Genomic DNA, 17791 nt, shown 5'->3' with positions numbered 1-17791 from the left:
ACAGTATTTAAGAACGCACGGAGGAATAGCATCAGGACCGGCTCCCTTATTAGGGTCAAGCGAGGCAAGTTTGAGTTGAACGTCTGAGGCAGTGATGACACATTTAGTGATGGAGAAGTTCCAGCCAAAGTCGAAGACAGGCGAGGGAATTTGGTTCTCCGTGAAGATGGATGAAAAGTAGTTTGAGAATAGTTCGCACTTTCCGGCAGCACACTCAGCTTCTCTACCATCAAATGATAGTTTAGCAGCAGGGGATGGACTGCTCTTGAGTCTGTTGACGTGAGACCAAAACGATTTTATGTTATGAGGAATGTCGTCTTCAATTCTTTTTAAGTAGTCTTGATGACACTTGGTGGCTAAAGACTTGCACTGGCTTCTCAAATTGCGAAAACTTTCACGATGACGAAGATTTCCTGAGGTTTTAAGAAGTCGATGGGTGGCCTTCTTCCTTAAGACAATTCTTATGACAGCAACTTATGATTGACTTTGGATACCTACTGCTAATAGGCATTCTATTTAAAATGCGAACCAAATTTTATATCATTGACATTGAATTAATATGCTGGCACCGCTCAATATTGCAAGCAGACAACTGCATTGTACACCTAGTTTATTATTTGGCAATAAGTTTGATAAAGTACATAAAAAACATGTTAAATAACAAAAAAAATTTTTGAAATACTGTACAAAATACAAAACAATAATACAGTATACAGTATATCATCCATACACGGAACTACATTTATTGTGTATAATGTCTGCTTAAAGCAAACATTAGTCAAACTCTTTATGTATACTGTAAAAACAAGCTACTGTAACAACAAAAATACTGAATAGGTACAGTGACGTAGCCAGGGGGGGGGTCCAGAACCCCACCAATAAATCTTAAATATAATATTTTTTTGGTAAATTAAATGTAAAACTATATAATCATACTATATTGACATTAAAGTTTATTATTTTCAATGCAAAGAGAGCTAAAAAAAAAACGTTTTAGGGCCTATATTTTTAAAAATTTTCTTGGGCCCCCCTTTTATCTTTTTTTGTGACCCCCCAGTCAGTCGACCCCCCTATTTTGAAATCCTGGCTACGTCACTGAGGTACAACTGTACATACAAAAATATGTAGAGAGTAATATTTAAAGGGAAAATACAGTGCTGTACTAGTGTAATTTAAATACTAAACAAAATTAAATGTAAAAACTATCTCAACAACTGGCAGACTACACTGACTACAGAACTTAGCCAAACAGACACAAGAAGCAAACACAGGAAGTTGGATTTTCATGTCTCAACAGGAATCAAAACACCACTGACTTGCACTGTTAAGGCAAAACTTCCAATTATTGAGGCACATTCGTGCGAACTTCAACTTATAAAGGTAAACTTTGAGTTACTGAGGCTCGATGACGGGAAAATTTGAGTTACAGAGGTAGAATGTTACTGTTCAAAAATGGTTAAAATTCAACTTATTGAGGTAAAATATTTAGAAACTTCGATTTATAAAGGTACTTTTAACATTATCTATATAATTAATACGCTACATGAAACTTTGTCGGTTGAACTCCTCCGCCATTTCTTAACCGATTTTATCCATTGATGTCTCATTGGAAAGAGCGTGTCGCGTAGATTTGCAAACTGACCTTACATTTTTGAAAAGTCCCTCGGGCTCTGCCCCAGTGGCTGTTAAAGTTCCCATGTTATCCTTATGAAGAACATAATAATTGTTTACATTTTGATCCGCTGTATAATTTAATTGCTGTTATTTATTTTTCTATTCAAAGTCTTAAACTCATCGGAAATTATGATGACTTTTATTTTTTTTTTTATAACTACTATACTTCGTTGCAATTGCTCGATTTCGAGCAACGTGTTTACTAGTTATGATTAATGTGGATTTCAAGGGGATTAAAAAAAATTGAGATATTGAGGAATTTGAGATATTAAGGTTTGAGCAATTGAGGTTCTACTGTATCGTTGTTCTTTATATCAAGGTTAGACTGTAAATGTGATACATTTCCGGACGGTACATAACATGGACAAACTTTTAATAGTCTTTTAAATAGGGTAGAGCAATAATTAGTGTACACTTTAAATTGATGTCTACAAATTTGAATTTTAACACCCCTCCCCCTCATACATTTAACAGTCTAATACTTGCAAATATAATACTTAAATACGCAAATACTTTTAAATACTTTAAAATACTACAGTTTAAATAACAGTAATCATCCATGTAAACTTAAATGCTTACAACAAAAGTACAAGCAAGTGTTAATACAACATTTCATTTAGGCCTACGATTTACTTTATAGTGGTCGTATGATTAAATCATGAGTAAAAGGTTTCTTTCAAATAGTAACTACTGAAATTATTTATCCTCAGGGATATATTGCTTGATACAATAGAATAGATACAATTATAAAACGATCAAACTTGTTTTCAGGGGCGGACTGATCTTTTCAGGATCATTCATTGTAACAGCAGCTCTGGTCATGCACATCAGAAAATCTAACTGAGTGAGTATTGAAATAATATTACTAGATCATTAGGTAATTTTTGTTATGAAATGTTGAGAAATTAAGTTATTATAATATTTTTCCTACAGTTACCTAACAATGTACATGTTCTCTCACTCATTTGAGAAAGCAAAGTGGCCAATTCGCTCATCAGTGAGACAATGTTAACATTGTCTCACTCTAATTACTTTGTCTCACTCCAGATTTGCAACGTGAAGGCACGAAATAGTGAGCGCGTAACATGCAGATAAGGTCGTATGCGCGCGAAATACGTTGGCAGCACTGGCTGTAAATCAGCTGGTCAGCTGTTGTACTGTTGTGTCATTAAATGTCATATTAAAAGTTCACTTCTGTGTAAAAATATGTCACGTTTCTTTACCAATTTATTTGTTTTATGGTAACTATAGGAAAAATATAATGTGCAACTTGAGTGCAAAGTGCAATTGCCTCACTCGAGAAACCATTCCTCTCGTGTAAGTATTTCTCTCGAGTGAGTCAATTGCTCCCTTTGCTCACTAGTTGCACAAATAACTATTAATCTCAAAAGGGCAAAATATGACTGGCTCAGGAAAATACATGTTACGTACTTATTGAATTAAATAATTATAACACATATTTGTAAGAACTAAAAATAAAGTCTTGTTTTTATTCATTTCTCAATCTCAGAATTGTAAAAGCTACATCAGCTGTAAATAGAAACAAAGTTAATTAATGAGTCCAGACTAATAGATATAATAATATATAACAGTTCTCCCCAACTTGACTTCAACGTTAGTTCATCATTCACTTGCAACAACTACATTTCTTAGAATTCCTTATTCTCGAAGATCGTCTTAACTGCAATGGTGGTTGGTTATGAATAGGTGGTTCTACAATATTTTTTAATAAATGCTGAAGGTTCCTCAATGTTTTGTTGGTCAGCACCTATAGGTGGCTCTGACATTGTGTAATCCATGTTTGATCCAGATGTGGTTATCGCTGAGGAATCCATTGGAGGCTGAGGTAAGATTTGAGGAGAAAAGGAACTTGATGGTGCAGTATCTCCTAAAGGTGTGTTCCATGGCAAGACATTTTTGGAGAGCTACAAACATTTGTTTGACTTGGTATAATTTGGGTTGCTTCTTGGTATCTATGAAAATATCTTGGTGTTTTTGATAACCCATATTAGCTTCAACCTGTGTTTTTCTGAGCTGGTTAATATGTCTCTTTATTTTGTTTTGATTGTCTAATAAGATGATATTAACGCTGTAAAACTGTACGGAATTTCCACTGTGTAGATCCTACATAGTTTCTGGCTTGAACTCTATCTCCTGGATTTAGTAATCTTATTTTGGCAGAATGATCATCAGGTATTTTTCTTGTTATATTTCCCATAGGACATATGAGATGTAACCTAGTACGTATAGTCCTGTTCATAAATAGTTCTGCAGGCGTTTTACCATTGTTAAGAGGGCTTGAGCGGTACTTTAATAAGAAAAGATTCAGCTTTTCCATCAGACTTCCTGTATCTTCAGTCATTGTTTTGAGTTTTTGTTTCAAGTTTTGTACTGATCGCTCAGCCAGACCATTTTTTGCAGGATGGTTTGGTGCACAGAAATGTTGTATTATCCCGTTATCCTGACAGAATTTAGTGAACTTATCAGACTTGAATATAGAAGCATTGTCAGAAAGTTTTCATGCGCCCCGAGCTGACCCAACTTATGTTTCTGATCACCACTATCTGTCTGTTTATGTATTGTGTGACAGTGATGCTAAAATTAAAGAGCGCAGGACCTTTCGGAGGAAATTTAACGCTACCACTCTGGACACATTTCAAATATTAACGAGAAATGAGGATTGGGTGCATGTTGGCATTTTGCAAGATTTAGATATTGGCCTAGACATTGTTTTTGATAACTTTTATGAATTGTTTAAATATATCTTTGATGTAAGCTTTCCTGCCTTAACCTGTAAGAATAGAAATTAACCTAGCTCTTCTTGGATTGGTAATGATGTTGTACTCTCGCATGAGACTCTTTTGCAAATGTATTGGGACACAAGGTCGCAGGGTTGTTCAGAAGATGTTAAAAGGGCCTACAGAAGGGCCAAACGGCAGCATTCGTCTCTTGTTACTATGACAAAAAAGTCTTATTTTAGTAATAGAATTCTAAGCTCAAAAAATACTAGTAAGGAGTCATGGGCTGTGGTCCGTGCACTTTGTGATGAAGATTATGAAACACATACTAACTTAAGCTTGAAAATTGATAATGTTGTTGTGACAAACCCCCAAACAATTGTAAATCACTTTTGTGAGTTCTTTTATGAGGAAATTTCTAGGTTGGCAAATGACAATTGTGCTCCTGAGCTCCCTGTTGACTTAGGTGAGGGACGCTTTTTTCTCACACATGCTACTGTTGCTGAGGTGAGGGAGGTGGTAAATTCACTGGGATCCAAGAAAAGTTCAGGTGTTGATGAGATACCATGCAGCCTCCTCAAGCTTTGTAATGAAAATGTTATTGAAGCCCTCGCAAATTTAATAAATAAATCCTTTGAAACTGGCTGTTTTCCTACAAAGTTAAAAACATCTAAAGTAGTACCTGTGTATAAAAAGGCTGATCCACTTGCCGTTAGTAATTATCGCCCGATTTCTGTGCAACCATGTATAGGAAAAGTATTTGAAATCATTTTTTTGAAGAGATTCCTTAGGTTTATAGAATTAAATAATATATTGACTGAGAGTCAGTTTGGGTTCCGAAAACATATGTCTACATCTGATGCTGTCTTTGCCCTCCTGAGGAACATCTATAACCACCTGGATCTTTCTGAGAGCCTTTTATGCCTGTTTTACGACATGACCAAGGCCTTTGACCTACTAAACCATAGTGTCCTGCTTCGTAAACTACTTTCCCTGGGAATTGCAGGAAGACCTCTGCATTGGATATTCTCTTATTTAAGAGACCCCAACCTGGTCGTATCACTCAAGCATTTGGGGAATGACAATACTCTACGCACATATAAGTCGGCTCCATCCCCTGCCATGAATGTGGGTGTCCCACAGGGATCAAACCTAGGGCCTCTATTGTTCTTGCTCTATGTTAATGACCTACCTGGCTCCATAACATCTGGGAATGTGTGGCTTTTTGCTGACGATGTATGTCACCTAATCTGTAACTCTGATCGTGTCAGTCTTATTGAAGATACTCAATCTAGTCTAATTGAAATGCAAAATTGGTGTAACGAAAACTGCTTGATCTTGAACTCTGATAAGACAAACCTTATAGAATTTTACAATAGGAAAAAACCTGAACCAGCTCCTCAACTAGTGCTAGATGGGGTTGCACTCACTTCCCGTGAAAAAGTAAAATATCTTGGCCTGCACATAACTGAAAATCTAAAGTGGGATGTACATATTAATTCAATAGCTTCAAGATTAAGATCTGTAATCAATTTAATTACTAGGCTCCAGAAATTGGTCCAGACTGACATTTTGTTAAAAGTTTATTATGGATGTTTTCACAGTATAATATCTTATGGAATAGTATTTTGGGGAGGTAGTACCATGGCCAATAGGATCTTTCTCCTCCAGAAACGAATTATTAGGAGAATGTATGGTGCTCAACGTCTTGCTCACAGTAGGCCCCTATTCAAGGACCTTGGAATTTCAACCCTCCCATCACTATTTATTTTAGAATCTGCCATCTTGGTGAGAAATAATCCGGACATCTTTTTCACAAACAATCTGGTCCATCAGTACAACACGAGAAGAGCTAATCAAGTACATGTACCCCAAGTTAACTCAACTTTGGCCAGCAAGAGCCCATATTTTAGTAGTGTCAAGATCTACAACTCACTGCCAAGGAACATTATCCAAGAGCAAAATTTCAATAAATTTAAGAAGATGTTAAAAGAATATTTATGTGAAGCGGCCTATTTTAAAGTAGAAGATTTGTTCAATTAGGCCTATTATTGTTTATCTACCCATTTGACGACCACGTTGCAGAAGCGATGCTAGTGGGACATCATCAAGTATCAAGTAAGTAAGTAAATGGTGTAAGGAAGTCCATATTGAGAAAATAGGTCATCCAGTGCATGTATCGTTGCTATTAGTGATGGTCGGATCTGGATATCGGACTACCGGATCCGCCGGATCTGAGCTAGAACCGACGCCCGATCGGATCCACAAAAAATCGGATCTTGGGCTGGATCCGGTTTTAATGGATCCAATTTTTTTATACTATTAACACAAAACAAGCGAGTATTCGAGATTTTGAGTTAGAGTAGAGTACGGCCTTGAAACTCGAGCTTATCTTTGAACTCTCCAGTTTCGAGTCAGTTTGGTTTAAAATTGTAAAAAATCAAAATTTGTTAAAATGTAACTTGTGTTTACATAAAATGATGGATAATTTGTATTACTGTAGATTCTACAGTATAGAAATAATACCCCCGCCGCAGCAAACCTGCAGACTAAGCGAATTTCCATTTCCCTGAATGGATTTAAACTAAAATGTCTCCTTAAAAATATCACATTTATTCCCTATTTAAATAGAATCAGTTTAAAACATACTTAGGTTTGCTGCAACAGGGAGGGTAAAAGTGTTTTTTATGTAAAATGTTAATAGTTAGTAAGAAATAAAAACATTTTCCAAATTTGGGCAAAATATGTTTATAAACAAGCAAACCACAACAGTTTACTTATTCTCCATAAGAATAACATGGAAATTTTAAATTTACAATTTTTTGGAATTTTCTCCGTAACCATTAGGCGCATTATAACGCTTCAATATACTAAATTATTTGTTTTTTTAAGCTCTACAAAATAGTTTCAAAAGAAATTGCAAAATGTTATGTTTTTAGGGTCAAAAATGGGAAAAACCCATTTTTACCCCATAAAAGCCCCCATAAACCCCCGTTCCCATGGTCCGATCATGCTGGATCGCGAACTCGTTTGAATAAACGTAGGTTTACACGTTTGTACCAAATTTCATCAAAATCGGATCATTTTTGCTCGAGTTATCGCGCTAACGGACACATATATATATATATATATATATAACGATGTACGGAGGGATAATGCTACTTGATATTTAGATTCAGTGATATCGCTACCGGCCGTTCCCCCTCCGCGCCACTTCCGGCGTTCGAGGCCGGGTAGCAGTATCCCTCACTCCGTATTTACTCGAGCCTTACGTCGATTCTACTCCAGTTGATACGGAATACAGGATAATACTACCTAAAATACGTGCTGCCAACTGTTGAATTAAACCCCACCGTCATCTCACATCTTCTTTATTTACTGTTATTTTATTCTTTAAATTTTCGTATTACCTAAATTATAGACTTACGTTTTGTGAAGTTTTATGTCCATTTATACAATTTCCATTATGTACGGACTTTGTCTCGTTATTATATCTCGCATATGACCTTTGACTATTAATACAATAGTTCTTCTGTATCCCATAGTGAATGATATAACATACGATTTCCCAAAACTTATTATTATTAACCAATCGTTTCAATTGTTATAATTTAAAATTCTCATAATGCAACTGGATGAAATATAAAATTCCAAAGTGCAAATGATAAAAGCCACGTAATTTACCAAATAAAACTAATCTTAGTTTTACATTGCCGTTATTAACTCCGTTTAGTGATTAATTTCAAATTAATGTAGGATAAGTAAATACCCCCGCCGCAGCTAACCTGCTGTCCAAGCGAATTTCCATTTGGCTGAATTGCTTTTCAATTGATCTATTTAAATAAAATTAGGTTTAACGAGTACCTAGGTTTGCTGCTACAAGGAAACTAATAAAGTGTGTGTTTTAAGTAAAATAATTATTGCTTAGTATAAAATTAATATATTTGCCAAGTTTGATCAAAAGATATCCATAAACAAGCAAACTAAAACATTTTACAATATTCTCCATAAGAATAACATGGGGATTTTAAATTTAATTTTTTTTTAGTTTTCTCCGTAACCAATAACCGTACAAAAACACTTTGATATACTGAATTGTTTGTTTTTTAAGCTCTTAAGGAAGGTTTAGAGAAAAATTGGGAAATTTTGTGTTTTGAGGGTCAAAAGTGAGAAAACCCAATTTTTACCCGTTTTATCGTAGGTGAACGCATTGCTTAGAATCTGTTTTAAATTACACAAGAAGTGACAATATGTATACATGTACTAGTGGATGATCTGCTAAAATTTCGACTGGTTACGTAACACTAAACATTAACGTCAAGTTATTTATAGGCCTACTTTGAATATATATTTATTCTTTTAACTCGATGTACAAAAAGTATATGTAACATAGTTACTACTCGGTGTAACATATTATGTTTTCTGAGGTAAATATATTCTTCAATAATTACTAACGATTACAAATGATAAAATTGTAAGTAGAAACTTTGTTTTAGTAGGGTGATCCTTAATCCGCGTAGTTTTTGCGTGGAGTAAATAAGGATCGATATACGGTTTACTGTTAGTTTTTTATATGTCAAAGAGTCTTTTCACCAAAACTGTTATTGTTAACACGCATAGATTTTTTACTAAACTCTGTACTACATTAACATTTCACTTCATGACGGTTACCCCTATTGTAATAAAAATACTGAACGGCCCAATCCACTGTCACCTTTCGTATGTTGTATAATACCGATAATACACGTATAAATTGTTGTTTAGCAAAATTTTACAAACAAAATTCTTAAATAAATTTCATACTTTACCACAGTGGCGTAGGTACAACACCATCTTGAACATATAGGAGGTGAAAAATCCTTCCTGAAATTTGTTTTAAAAGTATGTTACTTTTTTATTATATTTTAAGTGTTGACGGCCTCTTGTAACCTTGCATTTGCACACATAGACTAACCACCCGTTCGTGGATCGTATACAGCAAAGCAAGGAGTGAGCCGGTACAGTACAAACCACCCGGCTTATATACTGTACCACCACCATTATACACATGTTTTGAAAGAAAATATTTTATCTTTTTTTACTTCTATTATAATTAAGCTTGTTTATTGTAAGTATACTATTTTGTTTATCGATAACTGGCACCACAAAAAATTCTATACCAGTGGCAGTAGCCAATATTCCTATGCGCGACTAAATCTGGTTGGGTTATAGGTGAAGGGGTTGACCAGGGCACTTTTGTGAAACCATTTGTGTATTGCTCCTAACCCTCACTCACATATATCCCCAGCACTGCCAATAACCGGTACCCGTAAGCTATTTGCGCGCCAAACGCACTCGAGTCACCGAACAGTCAACAGCTTATAAACCACTCCTTCTACCCCTACGCTTGGTCCGGTCTTCAAGTAGTGTCATTCGTCTGGTGTTAGTAGCGCGTTCATGTTTGTTACTTTGCTACAAATAAACTTTCATTAAATGTAATAATTTAGCCTAGTGTTTTACGGTTTCATTCAACTTTTTATACTGCTATGACATTTTTTAAGAATCACTAAGATAATACGGAGTTAGCTCTTTTTTTAATATTCAACTGAAATAGTTACAAAAATAACACACAAAACATAAAATACACAAACAAATAAAAAGCATAAAAATGCATTTTAGATAAATATTTTAGGGGATTAGGTTGAAGCAGCGACTACAAAACTTTAAGAATGTTCCGATATTTGGACTGTTTATAATTTTTCACCACATTATGATGTTTTTAGCTTTATTACATACGTTAATTGGTGGATGAAAGTTACGTTTTGCTGGCCATGCCAGCTGTCATCGTAATTTGGGGGCCAACCAGGGTTTTACAGCCTGGGGCCGCAAAATCAGCTGTCCGCTTCCTTACTTTAAACATGAATGCATTTTAAATACACAATCAAAATCTATAGCATTGCAATAGAATTTTATTATTGTCACCGTTGCCTAGCAACTATTCATTTTTATTTTTGCTGATTCCTCGAATTATTTTTTCATTACTCTACACATGAAAGTACACTTTCTAAACGTAAAATGAGATAAGAAAATAGGTAATTCCCGCTACTGCACGGAAAAGTTACATAACGTTAACTTTCCGTGCGTATGTACTGCACGGAAAGTAACCGCTATGGGATTTTGCGGTGCAGTCAGATCAGCTGATTGTATTGTTGTTGAAAACACATTCCTCGCTTATATATTGACATTGTCAGTTAGGTTATGTTTGTTGAGATAGATTCTTTGAACTATGTGTACTAATATGGATAATATTCCTGAAACTTTGATGAACAGAGCGGTAAGTGTAACAAACGAATTATTGCCTGATGTGTCGCGTTTAAGATACGAAAATGAATACGATAAGCTTTGTACTTGGTGTCAAAAAGAAAACATTAAACCTAGCCAGGTTAATGATGACATACTTCTAGTCTATATGTCAGAACTGTCGAAAACTATGAAACCTAGCACCTTGTGGAGCAAGTATTCAATGGTTAAAAATGTCTTAAAAGTAAAAAAAAATCTTGGAAATTTAAAATTTCCAAAAACAGTTGCATTTTTAAAGAAAAAGTCTGTTGGTTTCAAACCTAAAAAAGCGAATGTTTTTACATCTGATCAAATTTCTCAGTTCATGATCAACGCTCCCGACAAAGAATGGTTGTTAAGTAAAGTAATTTTGACGTTTGGCATTTTTGGAGCCCTTAGGCGAGATGATCTATTACGCCTTAGCATAAATGACGTAAAAGATTATGGCAGTTTCATTAAGGTTACATTGAGAGATGGTAAAACACATGCTAGCAGAAGTTTCATCATTACAGACGATGAATGTACGTATCAACCCTGCCAGCTAGTACGTAAATATTTGTCTTTACGCCCATCAAAAATGACGAGCCCTAGACTTTTTGTTGGCTTCAGGCAAGGCAAGTGCGTAGCACAACATGTCGGGAGTCATACGATTTCGGATGTTCCCAAAAAGGTCGCCCAGTACCTTAAGCTAGAACAGCCTGAATCCTACACAGGTCATGCTATTCGACGCACATCCGCGTCAATGCTGGTGGAAGGGGGAGCGGATTTACTCACACTCAAGAGGCACGGAGGCTGGAAAAGTGCAACCGTTGCTGAAGGTTACATTGAGGAGTCCATAAATAGAAAAATTGATGTGTCTAAAAAACTTTTTTCAAAACCAAGTACTTCAATCTCAAATCAAAACAATTCCTCTTTGAATTTACTTCCAATCAGAGACATTACTAATTCAATTTCAAATTACAACAATTCCTCTTTGGATTCACTGCCACTCAATAACATTTCTAACAATGATGAAGAGGTGAATCTGGTTTCAAAACAATATTTTACAATCGACGATGTAATTTCATCAGAAGAAGATACTGTGCAAAATCGCAATTTCATTCAAGAAAATAATAAAGTTGATGGAACACACTCGGAAGTCAATGTTGCAGAAATGAGAAAAAACCTAAAGCTACCACAAAAAATGTTAAACATAAGTGAAAATCAAAACTGCGACTTTAACATACATTTTCATTTTTATTAATAAAGATTTATCAGCGTGTTGATCCTATGTAATCATCAAAGGTCTCTTTCTTTATTTGTTTATTCATCAGCTTGTTCTGTAGTTAATTTAATAAAGATACTTTTTTTTACCCAAAATAGTCTGTTTTTCCTCAAACTATTGGCCATGCAATTATTAATAAGTGCACGGAAAAAACTCATAACGTTAAGTTTCCGTGCTTATGTCGAGGTACATACACACGGAAAGTTAGCGTTATGAGTTTTTTCCGTGCACTTATTAATAATTCAGAGTTGAGTTTTTTTTCATTAGTTCGGTTTTTTCTCTTAATACTAAGTTAAATAAACGAAAATTTTCATGTTTTTATAAGTTTTCGGTATCGTAATGAAAAATAATGTTCAATACTCGCCTCGAAAGTGTCATTGCGGGGCACGATGGCGTTTCCAGCGCTCGGCTTCGCCTCGCGCGAAAATGCCATCTCTCCCCGCAATGAGTCACTTTCCAGTCTAGTAATGAAAACTACTATTTCACATAACCTTAAAGTTGTAGTTGTGTTGACTATCAGTGTGCATTATTATAGTGGTGAATAGTGGTAATAGGGTATAGTGGGGTGAAAAATAGTGTTCGTACCACAGACCGAAATGGTTTTGCAGCTCTCGATCGATTTAAGTTCTCGACTTCGTCTCGAACTTAAAAACCATCTCGAGCCAGCAAAACCTTATTTTTGGCACAAGGTACGAAATATACTATTAAAACCCCCTTGTTCGTGACTATATGGATACGTGTGTCTATGTGTTATTACAGTCAAGGTCTATTAATTGTTAATTTAAAAAAATCCCGGGGGAGCCCTCCAGTAGCCCTATTGACGAAGGTCTATCTATGACACTCCTTTACAGTACTAATATAGTACTTTAATGGCATTTTTCAAACAATACCAATGTAATAAATAGGCAAAAGTATCGATGACTACATTTTTATATTTGTATGATATCCATTTAATAGTATCATATAGTTATGCTTGCTACAGCCTTGAGCTTTATTCTATTCATTTTTGCTTTAAAGCAAACACAAACGATGAGAAATGAAAATCATTGATAAATCACGAACTCTATTATCTCTCTTGTTTGTAAAAACCCACTAGTATTGTACTTTACAATAGTTTTAGACTATACGTCTGCGAAAGCTTTATTTAAACTAGTATCTAAACGAAACTCTAACTACTACCATTATTTTGTTTAATAATTAAAAACAAATGCACAGTGAGGTCTGGATTCAATTCGATTATGCCAGTAAAATCGGTAATAAATATTTAAATTTGTTTATTTATTTTTTTTTTTAATATGACATTCTCAACTAAAACCCGTAAATATGCCGATTCATAATGTTTATTACAACTATGACCAAAAATTTAGACATAAGGTCAACTAAGAAGATAAGCCATTAAGAAGATAGCTCAAGTTAATGGATTTCGAACCAAGACAAGAGAGGACATCGCAAAAAAGACGAAAAGAAAACTCATTAGACAGAATACACTACACAGCAGAACAACTTTAGAAGAGATAAAAGATGAAAACACCAGATATGTCACATTTAGCTACACGGGGACTACAACACAAAGGACTGCTAACAGATTCAAGAAATACGGAGTTTTGATAGCCTACAGGACTCAGAACACCATGAGTAAAATACTGCACCCAAAAATAGAAGATTGTAACAGATTCGACGCATCGGGCATCTATAAAATCAATTGTAAAGATTGTGATAGCTTCTACATTCGACAGACTGTGAACTTCGTCAACAACTTCAAAAACCACATATCTGCATGGAGGACCAACAAACCAGAAAGATCAAACGTCGCACAACACCTGTTACAAAATGGACACTCAATAGGAAAAATGGAGGATAATCTATGTATTTTAAAGAATTGTAAGAAGGGATATGTGATGAATGCTTGGGAAGAATTGTATATTTATAAGGAAAAATGTAAAAATTGAAATACGTTGATTAATGAACAAGTAAATTTCGATTCCAGTTGTACTTATAAAAATGTATTGGCCGGTGTTTCCGGTAGCCAATAGGGTATAAATAGGGACGCCATTCAAGATTCTTGTCATTCGCCTATTGGGTCTGATGATGATTGGAGTGTCCAATCAAAATCGATCACCACTTTCCATCTTTTGTATATTTATCGTCTTGTGAGTAACAGTATAAGCGTAAATAAAAAAGCGTGTAAAAGACGTATCTTTATTTACTTTCCATAAGGTCAATACAAAGTATTATAATTCACGGGACGATTATGACAATAGACAGGTTTTTACTAAAGAACGGATTGTAAAAATATATTGATCCGTATGTCAAAATGTATGTTTTAGTAGGTGAGGAATTTGATTTTGACATTTTCAAACTTTCGAAAATGTACCGTTTAGGCTGTAGAGTTGAAAACTCGGAGAAACTTAATTATAAATTTAAAAAATCTTTTTTGTGGTGAAATATAAATATAATAGTCTCAAACCCTAAACCAAATAATGCTGATTCATAATGGTTATTACAACTATGATCGATAATGTAGCCATAAGGTCAATAAAAATTATTATGTTGAGCGCGACTATTATGACAATATACAGTTTGTTATTATGTCAAACCCTATTGATCTGTATGTCAAAATGTATGTTTTAGTATGTGAGGAATCCGATTTTAACATTTTCAAACTTTCGAAAATGTACCGTTTAGGCTGTAGAGTTGGAAACTCGGAGAAACTTTATTATAAATTTTAAAAATCTTTTTGTGGTGAAATATAAATATAATAGTCTCAAACCCTAAACCAAATAATGCTGATTCATAATGGTTATTACAACTATGATCGATAATGTAGCCATAAGGTCAATAAAAATTATTATGTTGAGCGCGACTATTATGACAATATACATTTTCTTATTATGTCGAACCCTATTGATCTGTATGTCAAAATGTATGTTTTAGTATGTGAGGAATCCGATTTTAACATTTTCAAACTTTCGAAAATGTACCGTTTAGGCTGGAGAGTTGGAAACTCGGAGAAACTTTATTATAAATTTTAAAAATCTTTTTGTGGTGAAATATAAATATAATAGTCTCAAACCCTAAACCAAATAATGCTGATTCATAATGGTTATTACAACTATGATCGATAATGTAGCCATAAGGTCAATAAAAATTATTATGTTGAGCGCGACTATTATGACAATATACATTTTCTTATTATGTCGAACCCTATTGATCTGTATGTCAAAATGTATGTTTTAGTATGTGAGGAATCCGATTTTAACATTTTCAAACTTTCGAAAATGTACCGTTTAGGCTGTAGAGTTGAAAACTCGGAGAAACTTTATTATAAATTTTAAAAATCTTTTTGTGGTGAAATATAAATATAATAGTCTCAAACCCTAAACCAAATAATGCTGATTCATAATGGTTATTACAACTATGATCGATAATGTAGCCATAAGGTCAATAAAAATTATTATGTTGAGCGCGACTATTATGACAATATACAGTTTGTTATTATGTTGAACCCTATTGATCTGTATGTCAAAATGTATGTTTTAGTATGTGAGGAATCCAATTTTGACATTTTCAAACTTTCGAAAACGTACCGTTTAGGCTGTAGAGTTGAAAACTCGGAGAAACTTAATTATACATTTTTAAAATCTTTTTGTGGTGAAATATAAATATAATAGTCTTAAATTTGAGCTTACGATAAAAATGGTAGCCGTTCAAAGTTTCAAAAAGGCAGATTAAGGACGTTTTTGAATAGCTGCCATTTTGCGACTTGGTTATCCGTTTGAGTTCGGGCTTGCGGCATGGCGCTTTATTAAATAAGACCTATAATTTTATACCAAACTTGATCCATGCTTCAATTTGAGGATTTTGACTTACTCCTCATGGGCCGCCCTCCTTAAGATGGAAAAATGGAATAATAGCTCGAAAAAGGTAGACATTTATAGTTATAATTGATTTACAAAGTGTCATTCCTGTATTTATAAAGGTCAACAAAATATATTACCTCGTCCTGGGACTTTTCAATCACACTGTACATAGATTTACCCTAGGATGTTAAGTGGACAGCATTCAAATACAGTGCTGATAAGAGAACAATTGCCGTTCTTTATTAATAAGAGGGAAGTTTTCTTAACACCCTTGTATATAGGTAAAACTTTTAGTTGTCCTTTTAAGAGTCTTGTGTTTTACAAAATAGGCATTCTAACACACTTGGAGAATGAATTTTCAAAATAAATCCAATACATTCAAGGGGACTGTCCCCTCTACAGACTTGTGTAATTCTGTGTCCTCACAACATCTTTGTGCAATAGGGTTTCTCCTCTGTAGTTCTTATTCCATTGCTTATTTAGTACAATCAGCTCGTCATTGGCCCTATCACAACCGGAGCCATCTAGCCTTGATTATAGTATAGCCTCCGTCTTTAGTATAATATCTATACATGTTAATAAGCATATCAATGCACTAGCATAAAGCTTTTCTAAACGTTACAATCATATAATGTTCTTTGTGATTAGATTGCTTTAAACGCCTTACATAATATTTTGCTGTGGCTCGTTCATCTTGGTTTGTCAGGCCATTTAATGATACCTTCTGTTCAATTAATTTTCCTTATTTCTCTGCTTATTGAGTCGAATCAGCTCATCGATATATTTGTCTTTTGTCGGCTACAGTGTTCATAACCGACTATGATTTTTCGCTACTGTTGCCTATACCCCAATGAACATACATAGTATAGTCCCGCAAACATGCCCCTGATTTATCGCCTGTCACTCAGGTCGTATGAGTCCTGCAGTTTTCCACTAAATGCCTTTATTAACTTATATTACCTTTTAGCGAATTCCCCATATAGGGAATAAGCAATTACCGTAGGTCTCATGGTAACAACTAAACCAGGGACCGATTTGCTTTTTCGTTTTGAGGTCCCCAGAGGGCAAAAACAACATCCCTTCAAATTCATATAGCGCGATAACTCGAGTAAAAATTATCCAATTATAACGAAAATTGGTACAAACGTTTAAAACTACGTTTATTCAAACGAGATCACGAAGCAGCATAATCAGACCATGGAAATGGGGGGTTAGGGGGCGTTTTTGGGGGGTAAAATGAGTTTTCCTCAGTGTTGACCCTAAAAACAAATCTTTTAGCAATTTATTTCTAAACCATTTGGTAAAGATTAAAAAATAATAAGTTTAGCATATTGAACCGCTTTTGCATGCCTAGAGGTCACGAGGAAAATAAAAAAAAAGTGTAATTTAAAATTCTCATTTTATTGTGAAGGAGAAAATAAAAGCTGTTGTAGTTTACTTGTTTTTGGATATATATTAAACAAATTTACAAATTTATTTATTTCATCTTATACTATTAACGTAAGGCCAAAAACACGTTTTACCTTCCCCGTAGCAGCAAACCTAAGCACTCGTTAAATCTAATGATATTTAAATTGGGAATACATATGTCTTATTTATGGAAATATTTTTGTAAAAATGTAATCAGACAAGTTTAAATTCACTTAGTCTGAAGGTTTGCTGCGCCGGGTTGTTTTTTATTGGGTGAAAGATTCACATTGTTCCACAGTTGCCTCTGGAAGTTACCCACCCTTTTTCATTTGTGAGGTGTTATAAAAATTCAGCTTTCTCCACTCCGTCTGACATCCATACACTAGCACAAATCTCAGGTGACAAGTGTTCTGCGAACTTCAGATTCCCATCTTCCCAAAGCTTATATTGCTATCCAACTGTAGTTAGTTTCGTGCACTTTAAAAAAATGTCTCGAGGCGTAGTCGACGTTGTCAGTCCTCCTTATT

At 34.6% G+C, this 17791-nt stretch overlaps 1 protein-coding gene across 1 annotated transcript in view; it reads left to right on the top strand.

Moving 5' to 3' along the window:
* Positions 1-17791, top strand: part of LOC129003275 (pre-piRNA 3'-exonuclease trimmer-like) — a 242907-nt gene that overhangs the window by 181916 nt on the left and 43200 nt on the right. The window contains exon 13 of the mRNA XM_054431591.1: positions 2446-2518. Coding sequence (XP_054287566.1) covers positions 2446-2518 — 73 coding nt within the window. The remainder of the gene's footprint in view (positions 1-2445; positions 2519-17791) is intronic.

This window comes from Macrosteles quadrilineatus, unplaced genomic scaffold, assembly GCF_028750875.1.
Source record: "Macrosteles quadrilineatus isolate MER2022 unplaced genomic scaffold, UCM_ALF_1.0 Scaffold_1__1_contigs__length_201487025, whole genome shotgun sequence".
In the NCBI taxonomy this organism is placed as follows: domain Eukaryota; kingdom Metazoa; phylum Arthropoda; class Insecta; order Hemiptera; family Cicadellidae; genus Macrosteles; species Macrosteles quadrilineatus.
The sequence above is the reverse complement of the archived record's forward strand: the minus strand, read 5'-3'. Positions and strand labels throughout refer to the sequence as shown.